This window comes from Ochlerotatus camptorhynchus, unplaced genomic scaffold, assembly GCF_037179485.1.
Source record: "Ochlerotatus camptorhynchus isolate MF236.1 unplaced genomic scaffold, CSIRO-AGI_Acam_v1.1 ptg000631l, whole genome shotgun sequence".
In the NCBI taxonomy this organism is placed as follows: Eukaryota; Metazoa; Arthropoda; class Insecta; order Diptera; family Culicidae; genus Ochlerotatus; species Ochlerotatus camptorhynchus.
In genome coordinates, this window is record NW_027041110.1 from 1,187,952 (window position 1) to 1,205,557 (window position 17,606).

The 17,606-nt window shown below is 38.1% G+C and overlaps 1 protein-coding gene across 10 annotated transcripts in view; it reads right to left on the reverse strand.

The window, feature by feature from the left end:
- KCNQ (KCNQ potassium channel) overlaps positions 1-17,606 on the reverse strand; it is a 462,308-nt gene that overhangs the window by 222,222 nt on the left and 222,480 nt on the right. For 6 of the 10 annotated variants that reach the window (XM_065237553.1, XM_065237547.1, XM_065237550.1 and 3 more), the window contains one exon: positions 6,914-7,140. In XM_065237553.1, coding sequence (XP_065093625.1) covers positions 6,914-7,140 — 227 coding nt within the window. The remainder of the gene's footprint in view (positions 1-6,913; positions 7,141-17,606) is intronic. The other 4 variants (XM_065237551.1, XM_065237548.1, XM_065237552.1 and 1 more) reach the window with 1 other exon arrangement.

Here is a 17,606-nt window from a genome sequence, read left to right on the forward strand (position 1 = left end):
AGCATGTTTGCAAAAATGTGGTTTCTCAATAAGAATATTGAATGAATCCTGATATCAATAGATAAATGCAGACAGGACCTCTTTAAATGTTAATCGCAGATGAACCAGCGTCTGGCCGAAAATCTCCTTAATAAAGACAACCAAACAACCACCAACCTAGTTATGTCCAGTATATGCATAAATACAAGCAAACGTCATTGTACAAATTGTTGTGAGCTTTAAAACAACAGTTCATATAAAGCAGGATGAACTGTTAACGGGAGGTTCTCATTCGAATGGCCAAAAAGTAAGTAAAGTTTGGCATTTTTTTGTGGGCCAATGAAAAAAAAATATAGAAGGACGTGGTTTTGAAATCCAAAAAGCTTAGACCTTCGTCTTTAGCGGCGCCGGTGGTGTATTGGTAAGCGTAATTACCTCTCACCCCAGCAGGTCTGGGTTCAATCCTAGTCGGCGCCGCCGGGATGTTCTGAGGCATAACATCTCTGATCACGCTTTCCTTCGGAAGAGAAGTAAAGCCGTTGGTCCCCGGTTCATGAGTTGATGGGTCGATTGGTAGGGTCCAGGTGTGGAAGCTGCCTCCCTGGCGTCGGTAGCATTGGTGCTCAGCACGGAAAACAAGATCGACGGAAAACAAATCAAGGAAAAAAACCCGTGGTCAAGTTTTGAGTAAAGTACCCAAGTAACCAACAAGCCCGCTAATTCGCCTTTTTTGCAATATAAAGCTGATTCACGGCTAACATAGGGCATGGTAAGCTTTATATTAGCTGCATATTAGCCTTATATTGCGAAAAGGCGAATTAGCAGGCTTATTGGTTACTTGGGTAGTGGACGCCTGGAATAGTCAAACTGCGTACAGCCTGGTACCTCAGGATCAATCTGAAACACAACAATGAGACTTTAAAGTGAACTAGATTTATTGGAGGAATGGCCTAACAACGAACGGGTAAAAAACTTAAAATTTTACGAAATGGTGCGATCTCAAACTTTTTGGTCGATTTTTCACCCCTTTTTTCCTCTTTAAGGCTTCAGAAAAAATAGTGAATACAAAGAAGTTGTAGATTTTATAGGTCATTCCTCCAATGAAAAAGGTTTTCCTTTGAATGGTCAAAAGCAGAAGTCGTTAAATTTAACCGTTTTCATGCTTAGAGATAAACGCGTTTAAATCCGAGTACGTGGCGGCCGGGACACCACTGGCCGTCAATGGCCTGTAGAAAATTGTCTTGTTCGTGGAACGAAAAACCCTTTCAACACAATATAGTAGACACTTATACCTTTTAAAAAAAAAAAAAGGTGGAGGCGAACCAGCCTAAGGCTGAAAGCCTCCTAAATAAAGCTAAATTAATTAATTAATTTAAAAAAAAAATGCAATAACAAAAAATCGATTTGTTGAAAATTTTAAATAAGAACCTCCCCTTAAGCTAACGGTCATTTCAAAACGTAATCAGAAATTATGCCATTTTATGCCAGATTAAACTGGCATAAACGAACACGATAAACATGAAATGATTTGAGGAAAAAAAAAAGTGATGTTGATTTTTCAATCGTCAGAGTAAACACTTTCTGGTTCAGCGGTTGCATGAAGTTGCTGTTCCTTTCTTTACAGGCATACCGCGCCAGTAGGCAATCAAATCGATCACTCAAGCAGAATATGTGCCGTAGCTAGAACCCGTGCTGTATGACAACTTGCTGACCAAGTCCGGTGGGTGCATACTTATGGATGATGAATCCTATGTCGGCCTTTAGATTTCGGACAGCTTCCAGGACCAACATTTTACAAGGCGAAGGCTCGAGGAAGTGGCAGATTCAAATTTGTTTTTGTGGATAAATTTGCTCGCAAATATATGATCTGGCAGGGAATTTGCAGCTGCAGCAAGGTTTTCGTCACTGGGAAAAGGAAGAACTCGGATGTTTACAAAACCGAATGTCTCCTGAAGCGAATACTGACCTTCATCCAGTCCGGTGACATTTTGACCGGATCTTGCGAGTTGTCACTACATCCGGGAAGTACAACAATGGTACAATGACAAAGGAGTCCCGTTTGTTCCAAAAACCCTCAATCCACCCAATTGTCCCCAGTTCAGGTCCATTGAAAAGTACTGGGCAATTATGAAGAGGAAACTGAAGGTAAAAGGTACGGGCATCAAAACGGCAGCTCAGATGAAAAAATGGTGGCATAATATCGCCAAAACAAAGGACGAGACGGTTGTGCGTCACTTGATGGGTTCTATTAAAGGAAAAGTTAGAGAATTTCTTCGAATTCACGACGAATAATTCGTTTTGTTTCTTTTTAAATAGGGTTAACTACCCCATTTCCGGCATATTAAGCACAACCCGCACCTAGTCTTTCTTAATCTAGCGCATTTTAACACCAAACGGAATGTTATTATTATTGATGGCTTCCAAATTTATTTACCTTTCCGTACGTACCGTAAGATTTGATAAAGAGAAACCAATCGTTGAGATATTGTCAAAAGTCTAACACTGCTTCTTGACGCCAAACTCGGCCTACGGATTCATGGATTTGTTTGATTTTTTCTGCTCTATAGGCCCAAAATGGATTAGGCCGAAGTAGTTCTCTACCTATAAGAAACAGTGTGCACATAATTGAAAATCGTTTTCAAATTCGTTAATTTAATTCCGAAATAGACCTATGTAAATGATGTTCTTCCATTGCTAAGTGGACCATGTTCAAGTCCCCGGCAAGGTGACAGATAACCTTAGTTTCACGTACCCACTTGGAAATAATATATGTAGCCACACAACGTAAACAAAAGGATTGATTGATTTATCTTTATTAAGGTAAACAAAAGGACTGCCCTTCACCACCGCAACGGTATTTCTCTATGGGAAACCAACTTTTTGTTTCACCATGTGTGGATGTCAAACAAAAAGCAAGAATGCCATATGAAAAGAGCGAAATAATGATTTTCGTGGTGAAGTGACATTAATTCAAACAAATTAAAACAGAATGATGGAGGTCTTTCTTGTATAATCGAATGGAAATACAAATACTTTGGTTACTTCTGTTATATTTTGCTCTTGAATATTATCAGCCTTGGGAATAATGTTTCTGAGCATAGTTGTGCGATGAAGACTTGCAATAAAAAGCCGTATCAATAAAAAGACTTTACGTCCCCATCTTTCTATAGCGGGGCAAAAAAAAAAAATACTAAATTGATTCAGTGAATAGCAGGTTTGCTGTGTGAACACTAACATTTCGTAAATCCATTTAAAAATGAGGAAATAAATAAAATGAATTAAAAAAAAAGAACCCCTCATTTCATCTGTCAAATTTTCATAGCGAATGAAAACAAACATAGTTTAGTACAAGTATTTCGACTAGAATGGGGTACGCTTATAGATTTACTTGGGACAAATAGGCTAGTCAAGTAGTGAACCAATTTAAAATCGTTAGTTTCGACCGGTCGATTGTACTAACTTTGTACTCTTTTAAGCTGTATATTTTGCAGTACTAGCTGCATATAATTATTATGCTCGTACTCGCTGCAAAACCATTCTTTCTTTGTTCATTATCGACGATTATAGCAACAGCTTCGAAAACAACGAATGTATCCTCACTCAATTCTCATTTGTTTCGATTCATTCGATGGCAATCACATATTTTCGTTTTACAAATCATATGTTTAAGTTTTTGGTTTTGTTCTGCTCAAAGACATACGTGGCTATACAAAAAAGATTCAGAAACTAATTATGTATGGGAAATGGCTCTAATGTTGGCCTATGGATCTAAGATTGGGCCCATTCGTAAAAATCTGCAATTTATTAATTTTATCTAGATGAACGCGCCATTTGGACGGTACCAACATAGAGGTTACTCTAAGACTATAGTAGGTCCCTAAGAATCGTGCTCAACTTTTTGGCTCAGCTCTGGTACTATCTTTGGTCCAAAGCTAATCGATTCACCCCTCAAAACATAGAAAAATCCATGAACCCCTCATTTTATCTGTCAAACTTTCATAGCGAATCAAAACAAACATTGTGTAGTACTAGAATTTAGACAAGAATGGGGTACGTTAGTCGATTTTCTTGGTACCAATAGGCTAGTCAAGTAGTGAGCCAATTTTAAATCGTTAGTTTCGTATTGTTTGTTGGCACTTATGTACATTTTTGGTCGCTATTGAAAATCTAGTCGATTGCTGAGTTTATGTATGGGCCCAAATTAGGAGCATTTAGGCCGACATTACATTCATTTCCCCTATATGCAATAAGATTTAAAATTACATTTTATTTACTGTACATCATTTCCGCATTCGCCCTATTCAGATAACACTTCTGAAATTTGTGAATTTGACAGAACCACCAGCACCAAATTTTTGGGGTACACTGGAAATGTACTGGACTTGCTCCGGGTTGGCCATGTTTTAGGAATGTTGAATTCGAACTTCAGCGGTGATCAAGGAATTCAGTTGATTTGATTGTAGAGTTCAGTTGATTTGATTGTAGAATAAGTGATCTTTATCAGCACTGCTTACGTGTCTCATCTTCTGTGTATGTCCGTGCTGCAGCTTGCCAAACTTATTTGTATCCTTCTACCGTGTGGATCAAGCTATGTAGCAGAAGCAATTTTTCATGAAAAAACGGAAGAGTATTATTTCATTATTGCTTACCGTTTCCGTTATAATTTGGCTCGTTGATCGCTTGTCATTTTGAGATATTTTTGATTCCCTGATAAAGATACAGATAGACGGGTTAATTGAGGCCTCCCTCAGTCGGTAAAGGCACAGCTACAATGCAAGACCATGCTGGAGGTGGCTGGGTTCAATTCCCGGTCGGGTCTAGGAATTTTTCGGGTTGGAAAATTTCTCGACTTCCCTGGGCATAGAAGTATGATTGGACTTGCCATACAATTATACTAATACAAAAATGGTACTGGCATCGGAAGCAACCAATTAATAACTGTGGAAGTGCATCTAGAACACTAAGTCGAGAGCACGCAATAAGCTTATATGTGATATGCAATAAGCTTGAAATGCGAAGAAGAAGAACAAGAAGAAGAAGAAGAAGAAGAAGAAGAAGACAGGTTGATCGATGGTGACCTTAGAAATTACCATAAATTCGTCTGAGGTTGTATAATTACGATACTCGAAATCTGAAGAGGGATTTCTTAGCGCAGTTGAGAAGTGTTTTTGAGATGCGTTACGTTCAGGGTTGTTAATGACGTTAACGAATAACAACCCTACACAAAATTCACTATTATATTGGTTATACAAATGATGGAACTCGAACGAGTAACAACAAAAGGTTTCAATGCCTATCAAAATTAATTCTTTCTGGTACATGGTAAACAGATTACACCGTAAATGGTCCAGGACACCTATAGCTGTTCACACTTCTAATCAAATTGATGCTAATTGTTTAACAAATTAACCAATATCCACACAAAACACCTGACATTGGATAAACAAGCAAATAAAATTGACATAGCAAACAAGCAAATAAACTAACGCTAGATATTTCTTAAGTATTTTTAAGTATGTTTGGGTATCTTAGATATCACTAAGATTTTTATATGTATATTAGGAAAAATACAAAGTTTAGAGTGGGATGCTCCTAGACCCTACGTCTCGTTGTCGTCGACTAGTTTGACAGCTGCTAAGCAGTGCTGCAAAATCTCGACAATACACGGTGATGTTGACAATTCTGCTGTGGTCACTCATTTGAGCTAACAGTCATCGTCAAGGCAAACCTTATCAATTGTCAATGCTGTCAGTGACGAACATGTGTAGATTTTTTTTATTAACTAAATTTGTAACGAAATTAAATGTCTTGAGCAACACAATTACTTGGAGCCGTTAAAGTGAACAAGCATCTACGTCCTGAACTGCATGGATAACAATAATGTGACAAAGAATGCACGAAAATACACTTTTTTTCTACAAGGTGAATCTTTGTCATTGACGAAAAAATGAATGCGATTTTGACGAAGGGTTTTTTTTAGGATCAAGTCTATAAGTGACTAGGGGAAACGCTCCTATAGTTGCGGTACGTTAGAAGCGTTAGGTTCCTATAGTTGTGCATGGAGACTCAATACACAACTATAGGACCCTAACGCTTCTAACGTACCGCAACTATAGGAGCGTTTACCCTATGTGAAAAACAATTTTGTCAATATCGCGCGAAAGTCTATCAATGACAATGACAAATATCAGCACTGCTGCTGAGGTCAAAACCACGTTTTTCCGTGAGTTTATATGACAGTTTTCTGTTTTCCCAACGCTTCCTCTGATTTTGGTAGCCTTCGCCAGGTAAAATTAATTATATGCCAATTACGTTCAAGTAGTAATTTCCAGTAGCAATTATTAATAATTGCCTCATTAGGATATTGAATTTTGATTGTGGGTGCTTTCGACAAAAAATCGATTTCTTTACACCAATGGCAACAGCCACTCTTTAGCTGTCATTTCAAGATTCATGATAAATGATAAAAGTAAATTTGAGTCGTTGAACAAATATATTATGTAGAAGTAAATTTAATAATGTTTTTCAATAAGCAAAACTGAAAACAAATAACATGACCAATTAAAACGAATTTCACGGAGAAAAAATGACCAGTTTATTGCCATATCGATTTGTGTTCAACTCCAGAGTAAAAGCTTACACTTCTCCCGCCGATGTGACCGGTAAAACCATCCTAGTTACAACACGTGAAATAAAACAAGCCCAACAACAGTACGGAAGCAAAGAGTATAGGGTCAGTTTTTACTCAGCAAAACGTATTAGTCAAAGCCTTCCGAACTTGAATAAAATTGCTTGTTAGTAGTAGGTAGGCAAATACGAGCGATTGAATAGTAAAACACTACCACCAGATTATGATTAGATATACCTATATATATATAAAAAAAAAACGAAAAGCAGTAAAACCGAAACCATCCCACCCACCATCGGTACTCACCCAGGTTCTCCGAGGAAGCGTTGATGTCCGTCACCCGTGGGCAGCGGCCGGCTCGATTGCTACCACTGCTGGCTCCTCCGCTGCCGCTCGGTGGTTTCGCATTGCCGGGCGAGTGCAGCGATTGGCTCTTATGTCGCCGGATCGTCGGCAGCCGGGCCACGAACGAGGCATTGTGCTTGAAGCTCGAAGACGCCCGCCTGATAAGCGAAATTTGACTCAGTCCATTTCTTCACAATATTGATATTATGGTTTTTGGAAATTGAAGGATATTGGTTTTTGTGTGGGTGTGTATGTGTCAGTATGTTGTAGTTTGGTACATTTTGAAGCAAATACCAGAATTATATAAAAAAAATACGTTGGTAGGTACATGGATAGCAAAGAACAGAACAAAGAGCAATAGCCATTTGGATGCGCAGAGAAAAATAACATTGAAAGCAAGTTTGAACCCACATCAGAAAACAATTTGAACACATTCCAACCACATGATGATATTGATGCACGTGGAGAAAAAGTCGCAGTTGTGTGTACATTGTTCAAGCCACCGTTCGTGTTTGTGTGCGTCACGGAGGCACACGATAGAGGAAAGGATAGGGAAAATTCAATATTTACAATAGTTTGGTTTGTTATCGATGTGATTTAGCGGGGGTTGAACCGTGACATGTGTCCATTGGGTGATGTTTTGATGATTTTGTGATGATCATCAGTTTTGCCCCCGTCGGTGTATGTGTGTATTGGAGTGCACGGTGGAATTTGTTGTGCAAACCGAGAAACGGTTTTTGTTCGGATTTCGCGTTGCGTGTGGGACGTGGTGGTGCGGTTTTTGCCATGTTTGATGAACGCAGGGACACATAGAGGTGAACAGCGGTTTGTGCGATCATTTGCATACAATATGTACATTGGATGGCAGCCATAGGTAATGACAAAACAGCATCGGTCAGTGCGAGAAATACATGGAGACGCACGATGATAACGGTTTTTGCAAGCAGCAGTAGAAAGTAATATCAGTATTATCAGCGGCAGCACAGTAGCAGCAACATAGCGGCAGCGTATTGGATTGATAGAGAAAGATGGCGGTGTTGATTTGATGGATGATTGCCAACAGTGACATGAAAGTAAAAAATAAAGAGACAGAAAAACGAAAAATGAACGTAAAACAATTATGCAAGCTCAACCCGAAAGGAAATCGATGGTTAGTGCGTTGGAAAAACAAACAAATTGAAAGGAGGAAATGAAATGGAAATCGTTCATCGCACGCGATGATGCCTGCAATTGTTAAATATTTATTTTGTTTTTCAATTATGTTTATTGAGTTCTGGAGATGATGAAATGTATGCATTGTTTGAATACAGTTACTCTTCCATATTCATTCGAGGTCAGTTGTATTGATAATACTGTGCGACAAATACATTTTTTTTTCGAGAACTGTGAAGTCCAACCATATTTGATTGATTTGAGATTACAGCCTAGAATGTTCTTATGCCCTAATACGTCACGTTTTTTAGATAGGCTTCCTCTATGAGGTGGGATATTCACAATTTTAGTCATTTACTGCCAACTCACTTATGAGGCATTATTGTTGTTCAAGGATCAGTTGCCAAAAACTGACCCTAGGAACATTCTTCTAAAACATTTGATATCGCTATTTCGATGTTGTACCCTGTCATTTCGGTGATGTTTCTTTTACTTAGGTGGTGTCTTTCAGAAAACGGATCGTCTCCGCACAGCAAAAAAATAATTTTGATATCACATCAAAGTGGATGTACATGAACGTCAAAAATAATTTTGATATCACATCAAAGTGGATGTACATGAATGTCAAAAATATGGTGCAATATTACTTGCCAAAAATGACAAAATTATCATTAAAACAGTGCATGAACTGACATTACGCTGCTTTTACTGCATTTGATTATTTTTGTGGCCATAAAAATTACATGAGATTTTCGACATGATTGAAGTGCATCCTCTTGGATGCAATATTAAAATTTATTTTTTGCTGTGCGTGTTGCAAGCTTGCTGCTCGTATACAATCAGAGCCTAACATTATTTACTGCTTAGGTTGTGTTCGAAACCACACGTATCAATATATTGGCATGAAGTGGATCTATTGACAATAATATTGATGATGTGATGCCGCTCCATTTATGTGCATCACACACAGATAAAATTTCTGAATTTTAATTGTGATGTAAACATTCATTCACGTAGACTTGTATTTCATTTCACGCAACCGAGCAACTTGCAAACAATGTTGTTTAAAAAGATGGGCTTTTGTATACAATATTTGCTACATTGCATGAAATGTCTCAGAACTTTACATGACATATAATGTAAACGTATATGATATGTGACGCTCCATTTATGTGCATCATATTGAACAGAAATTTACACTACTTTTTCGAACTGAGCAGCATGTAATTGAGGATTTTTTCCATAGAGAATGTACGCTCAGTCATTCAAAATACGGATTGGAAGAATAAACGTGCTGACTGAGATACTGACTGAGTGCTCGGCTGTCAGCGACTCGGTTACTTCCCAATAAATCAGACTCTCACGAGACAGTGCAACATGAGGCGGATGGCTGTTTATATTCATACACAGCAAAAAAAATTATTTTGATATCACATCAAAGTGCATGAACTTCAATCGAGTCAAAAATATGGTGTAATATTACTTGCCAAAAAGGACAAAATAATCATTAATACAGTGCATGAACTGACATTACGCTGCTTTTACTGCATTTGTTTATTTTTGTGGCCATAAAAATAACATGGGATTTTCGACATGATTGAACTGCATCCTCTTGGATGTAATATTAAAATTGATGTTTTGCTGTGTATGAAAATGACTCATTGAACCTGACTGTTTTGCGCACTGGTTGCTTAATAAGCAGCCGCAATAAACCTAGTTGGCTATGAAACAACTATATTAAATCAGTGATAAGAACTCAATAAAATCAAACATATAGATCAAGGCCTCCGGCACCTTCAAGCGAAACGTAAATAAGAATTTAAACAAAATTGTTAACATGGGTCTGATTCTGTATAAGAAAGTGCTTCAGCCGGAACGTTCCACAGCCAAGAAACTTAACCAGCTTTAGAGAGTCTACCACCCTACCGGTTTGAACCATCTGGAGCTGCCTTCGTAACGCAGGACAATGCCTAATGATGCGAAAAGTATACTGAACCGGAGCCGACCTGTGCCTCTTATCAAATCTATAGTCCTGAGCGGTCAAAAACAACATTTGACAATCTGCATTAATGGAGCTTCCAGCCTATCGGACGTCTTGTTACGCGATCCGAGAACATTATTCTTCTTATTAACTTTAATGCGAGTCGTTTGACAGCTCAGTGGAGGGCTAGTCCACAGTGTTGTTAATTGTTCATGGAGTACGATCCGTAGATAGGTAAGTTGGTTTCCACTGCGTTAATTATTAAGTTAAGTTAGATTTTAGCATATCAGTATTCATGTCAATTAATGATTTCTGTAAGAATTCAATTTTAAGAGTAGTAATGACATAGAGGTAACTCTAAGACCAGAAGGTCCCGAAGAAACGAGCTCAGCTCTGGTACTATCTTCGGTCCCAAGCTAATCGATGCACCCCTCGAAACATAGGAAAATCCACGAACCCCTTATTTTATCTGTCAAACTTTTATAGCGAATGAAAACAAACATAGTGTAGTACTGGAATGGGGTACGTTAATCGATTTGCTTGGGACCAATAGGCTAGTCAAGTAGTGAGCCAATTTAAAATCGTTAGTTTCGTATTGATTAATGGTAATGCTTCCTAAGTCAAAATTTCCGTTAGAATCATGTTGGCTAGTATTTTGATTTCTACCCGTTACATTTACTTGCTAAACATTGTTAGCAGCAACGGTATAGGTATATAGGTATGGATGAAGAATTTGAAGTAGGGGTGATATTTGTACATACGGGTACGAATGTAGAATTTGTTCCTCGCTGACCGTTGTTAACAACAGAGGAATTTGAAGCTGGTTGGGAACGTGGAGCGTTTCCTACCTGTCCGTTAGAACGAGATTGTGGAATCGATTTGCGTAAGACTCGCATTCCAAAAAATTGGATTTGTGGTTTTCACCACAATTTGAACATTTAAATTTCTTAGGATCTTCTTTCACAGGGCAGTCGTCCTTTACGTGAGAAGAATCACCACAATTAAGCTGGCATGTAGCAATTTTTAGTTCCGTGGCCCATCCCTGGTACTTACGGCACTGGGTGAGGTTTTGGAAATTTCCTCCAGTCTTCCTGAAGTGTTCCCACTTCATTCGGATATGGAGCATAAGACTAGCTTTTTCTAAGGCCTTAAGGTTGATTAGTTCACTAGACTTGAAGTGAACTAAATCAAAATCATTAGAAATCCCGTTGCGCGAATCTCCAGGACGGGATTTCAGTTTCATTTTGATTACTTGAACTGGCACAACTCCAGGTAATTTTGCCAGTTCATCTTTGATCTGATACAGGGATTCACCGCTGGGCAGTCCTTTCATGACAACCTTGAACACATGTTCAGTTTTGGTGTCGTAAGTAAAAAAAATGGTGCCTCTTCTCAGTAAGATACTTTAGAAGACGTTTGAATCCGTTCAAGGTTTCAGCCAATACACGGCATTCAGCCCGACGGCCAATTTGCAGTGAAAACTTGAATTTCACGAAGTTCAAAAGTTCCGTGCGAAGAGCATGGAAATCGGAACACAATAGGGGAATCTTTTCCTTCTTGGCATTAAGCCGGGAAAGATTCCTAGATTTTTCCTGAATGATGGATCATTCTCATCATCCGTGAGCAAATCAAATTGATTGCTCAAATTGATTTCATCAGAAGGGTGATCAAGAGATTGCCCTTTTCTTTTGCGCTTAGGCATTATGGCGGCAGTAAAACTATTATCCAAATCGACTTGCAAGCAGATTACTGTTACTGAAGAAGAACTTTCCAAATCGATATCCAAGCAGGATTACCTCGGGTAGGGTCCAAACAAGGATCGAAGAGGAATAAGAGTCGAACAAGGTAGAAATTTTTCAGGTATATTGAGCACTGAAAAGTGCTGTTTAAACTTGTTGTAGCTTTAGGTAGCAGTAACACTTTTTTCAGCAAAAAACAAATAGATCCGCACGGTATGCGGACAGTATCCATTTCCTTTTATTCTAAAGTTTAAGCTTTGTCTAGTTTCCAAGGCGAAGATACACTCCGCAGGATATTAATATTATCCTTTGTCAAATTATGTTCTTCTGTTAAGATAAGTTCTGCAATCTTGGATTTAAATTCACAATGAAATCCTTTATCCATCTCTTTGTTAGCCTTTTTTACCTCTGCGATGTGTTCCTGAAACTTTGTTTCCATTTCGTATGAACAATGTAGAGATCATCACAATCTGAACAAGAAATTCTGTAGACACCTGCTTTTGATAAGACAATTATTGAATCTTTTGTTGATCCTAACAATGACTTTTGCTGATTTGTCCTGCTGCTGAATACTAAATCTTGATAAAAACTTCTAAACTATGAACTCATTGGTTTGGTAATATTTTTGTCAAAATTCACTGCTACCGTGCACCTAAACTAGCAACGAAAGGCAGCTGAATTATAATACTCATTACAGTGGTTAGAATAACATTAAAAAAAGCACTCCCAAAACCTTCACCATTCGAAAGAGGGAAGTTTCCCCGTCTTTTTGCGACTTCTGATGAAATATTTCATCGGGGGCACTTTTTCATACAAAATATTGGCCAATTTGAGCGTTTTTTTATATGGTTCGCTTGTCTATCAGTCTTTTTGCTTGGAAAATATCGCGAAAATAAATGTATGTTTCAGATCCTCGGAACAAAAAAAAAAAAATTGTTTCAAATTGTTGGGAAATGTCTCTTTGTTCGAATGGGTTCCGGAAACGCAATTTTTGTTTGTTTTAAAGTTATAATAGCAATTTCTCTGTGCGGTCAATAAAGGTAGAACTGACAACAATTCATTTTTTTTCATCTCTCATATTGGTGGATAAATTCAGATTTTTACTACACAGCATATTAATCTGACTCATATTTGAGTACCGTACACTCAAATTCGCAAAAAAAGTAGGTCACTCATAAAAGAGCAAATTTTTACCCAAATATCAAGGTCACTCATATAAGATTAAATGTCACTCAAATATGAGTAAGATTTATTCAACTTATGTGTGACCTACACATCAAAAAAATAATTTTGATATCACATCAAAGCGGATGCACTTCAACCGGGTCAAACAAATGGTGTAATATTACCATATATATTGCCAAAAAGAACAAAATTATCATTAATACAGTGCATGAACTGACATTACGTTGCTTTAACTGCATTTGTTTATTTTTGAGGCCATAAAAATTACATAAGATTTTCGACATGATTGAAGTGCATACTCTTGGATGTTATATTAAAATTTATTTTTTGCTGTGTACGGTTTTTGCGAATTTGAGTGACGGTACTCTAATATTATTCAGACTCAGTTACCGTGTAGTATATTAAAAAGAAAAATTGAAATCAGGATATCAGCAAATCATGATTACGCAGCTCATCTAGCAGTTCTGGATGATATTTTTTGAATTGTCTTAAATAAATCCATCACAAATTGCATTTTGAGATTGGAAGGACCATCGAGATATAGAACAAGAAAAGCTTAGAAGGCAATTTGAAGAGACCGAGATATGTAGCTAGAGAAGGTCTAGCATAAGAGACGAGCGGATTCAAAACAATCTGCCTTGGCAAAGCACCACTGCCAATGCAACCAATATAGGCACTGCTCGATTAGCTCTGGCTTTGACAGTTCGTTTGGCGCTCTTCTCTTATACTGCACACTTAGAAACAATCATGTAAATTTAGGTGTTCTGAGAGTGACATATACGAGCGTCAATTTTGACATAAATTTGAGTCATAAGAGACGCGAAATATAGCTCAATCAAACATACTCTTCGTCGAGCAACGAACTTCTCAGGCTCGCAGCACTTAATATTACATGACATGTTTGTTTACGTCTCATCTTTTATGTCAAGGACGGATTCCATCACGTGTAAAATTAGTTATTTCTAAGTGTGTAAATCCTCTCTAGAGATAACCACTAAAATAAGGAAAAAAAAGGGTTGGGTTAGATTTTCTTTTTAATGGAGGCTTTAAGCAGGGGCTGGTTCGCTTCCGATATAAACAAAAAAGTGGCCACATATCCAGATATACACAGCAAAAAAATAATTTTGATATCACATCAAAGTGGATGCACTACAATCATGTCGAAAATTTCATGTAATTTTTATGACCACATAAATAAACAAATGCAGTAAAAGCAGCGTAATGTCAGTTCATGCATTGTATTAATGATAATTTTGACCTTTTTAGCAAGTAATATTACACCATATTTTCGACATGATTGTAGTGCATTCACTTTGACGTGATATCAAAATTATTTTTTTGCTGTGTAGAACATTGCGATATAGAGAGTTGGCTATACTAACACCCCTCCCCCTCCCATTTTTTTCCGTGTTGGGTGTATTCATCACTGCGACCATTACTTTGATCTATTGTGATATTCCCCGTTTTTATATTGCTTTATCAGTTATGTCGTATCACTATTTTGTGAACCGACCGACATAGACAGCCAGGTATTACATTTCGAATGAAATGTACTACTTTACTGGGACCTGCATTCCAAATATCAAAGGGTTCTGCCAGCCCCTTATCCAGAAATATGCGCCTTTTATTGAAGATTGCTGCACAAGAGCATAGCAGGTGTTCAGAGTCTTCCTTTTCTTTACCACAGAATCGACACATATCCTCTTGAAGTTTTTCTATTAGCTTCAAATGATATTTACATGGACAATGTCCTGTTATCAAACCAGTATAGACACTGAGATCTTTCTTTGATAATTCAAGAATTTTGCTAGTCATTGAAATGTTCGGAATTATGAACCGTTTCGACTGCCTAGCAATGGAAGTGTTGTTCCAATTGGTCTCCACTTAATTTTTTTTCCATTTCTTGATCTCCATTTTAAGAGAACAAGTAGAAACTCCATAGAATGGTTCTGGTCCTATGAAGTGCTGAGATGATCCTAGCGTGGCTAACGTATCGGCTTTTTCATTCCCTTCAATTCCACAGTGGCCAGGAACCCAATATAAGTTTATTTGGTTTTGACAGGCCAATTTCTGAAGTGACATTGCACATTCCCATACGAGTTTGGAATTGCATGTTGCTGATTTTAAAGCATTTAATGCTGCTTGACTATCAGACATAATGCAGATATTCGAATGTTTATAATTCCTGCGCAAGCATATTGCAGAGCATTCAAGAATTGCTTGAATTTCTGCTTGGAACACGGTTGGCCAGTAACCCATGGATATTGAGATATCAATCCCTGGACCAGCTACCCCTGCTCCCACATGGTTGTTCAATCTTGAACCGTCTGTATAAAAAACAGTTGAACCTGGACGGATGTTTGGTCCCCCACTTTCCCAAACATTACGATCAAATTCTGCTGCATTGTATAAACGATCAAAATTATTTTTTTTCTCCATCCAGTCTTCATTTTTTAATACAAGAGAATCAATATCAAACCTTTTTAAAATGCTAAGATGTCCTGTAAGATCACCTTCAAGGAAGTACTTTGTTCGTTGAATCCTTATAGCGCTCCTTTCAGCTTCTAATTGGGTAAATTGATGCAACGGAATCAGATAAAGTAGAGCATCTAGTGAAATACTCGGTGTGCTGTTCATTGCACCAGTTATTGAGAGAGTAGCTAGTCTTTGCAGTCTCCCCAGCTTCTTCTGAGCCGATTTTTCATTAGTTTTCGGCCACCAAACTAATGATGCGTAGGATGTTCTGGGTCTTACAATCGTCAAATAAATCCAGTGGATCATTTTTGGTTTTAGGCCCCATTTCCTACCAAATGTTTTTTTACTTATCCAAAGAGCATTTATTGCCTTATTAATAACCTGCTCTATATGTGAATTCCAGTTAAGTTTACTGTCAAGAATGACTCCCAGATACTTGACTGTTCGTGAAAGTTCTAGAGAGGTTTCTTTCAATTTTAAGCTATTTATAGAAAATTTCCTTTTCCGTGTGAACGGTACAATAGTGGTCTTAGAAGGGTTTATATTCAACCCTTCTTTAGCGCACCACGACGAAACATAATTTAAAGCAGTTTGCATTCTATTTGAAATGATATTATCAAATTTTCCTCGTACTATTATGACTATGTCATCAGCAAAGCCAATTATCTCGAAGCCCTTTGCTTCTAAGTTTTTGAGAAGTTCGTCAACAATTAAAGACCATAAAAGAGGTGAAAGCACACCTCCTTGAGGACACCCTTTTACAGCTCTAACTGTTATGGATGAGCTTCCAAGATTTGCTGAGATTTCTCTTTTAGAAAGCATCTCATTAATCCACTTAACGATGCTTTTGTCGAATCCACGCTTCAACATATTGTTTTTCATGGAGTTATAAGATGCATATCAAATGCTCCTTCAATATCAATGAATGCTGCTAGTGACATTTCTTTTGATTCAAAAGATTTTTTCTAGTTTTGTAACAAGCGTGTGAAGAGCTGTTACTGTTGACTTACCAGCTTGATATGCAAACTGATATTTACTCAAAGGAATTGTAATCAAGTACGTTGATTTTATATGCTGATCTATTATTTTCTCCATTATTTTTAGCATAATGGATGATAAGCAGCATCCCCCTCCCATTACACGAAGTTTCCCAATAGGTGATCCACCAAGAATCTCACACCACACGAGCTATCAAAGCCGCCACCTAAACGCCTTAACAAGCTCAATAGAACCGTTACCACAGAAGCAGCAGCAGCTGCATGATTGGCTCACTTGAGCTTATTACACTTTTACGCACCACCAAGCGTCTCCAGCGTTCCACCTAATTAACTCCCATAAATGATATGCTTGTTTCTTTTCTTCTGCCCGTAAGGGGTGATGCACATATTATGTTACGCTCCAAAGGGAGAGGGGGGACGATGTATGATTATGTGACAACCCATGCAAGGTATAGGAAAACCATGACGAAAGCGGGGCTATGTTTTCCTCAATGTTGCATGACATAATTAATGTATGGCCCCTAAGAAGAGTTAGCTTGAAACCATATGCTAGCCACAGCAGAAACAAAATGATCAACCAATCCAAGGTACGTGCCGGTCTCTCGGGTCTCCACGAGTTATCCTGTTAATGACCCTTATAAATGTCGCACTCTTAGCGTCCCAGTTGGTTTCTTTTTGCACCACTTATGTATGTCCCAAAGAAAACTGAGATGCTAAAACGTGCCTCGAGTTTCACCTTCTCTCGACGTACGGAAAGTTTTGCCCTCAACGAAACTTTTCTTCACACGCGAAACTGGCTAACGAAGTGCCATAAAGTGGGATCAACTATGTTGGATAGTTTTCCTTTCTCATTTTACTGGTGTTGTTTCTTCAGAACTTGGATGGGTATCATTCCCGCGGCTTTTTTTTTCTTCTGTCGCTTGCTGGTACCACCAGGAGATTGCAAGTGGAAGATGAAAAAGCTATTTGCATAAGCAGCATATCTCTTACCAGGAAGCAGACGGAGGTCCCGTTCAGGGTCGTACTGCAGAGGACGTGCTTTATTTATAGGGGAGTGTTGAAATATGATAAATTCTCCCGACACCACTGAGTTTGTATGGGTGGGAAGGAGCTCTGTCATCTAT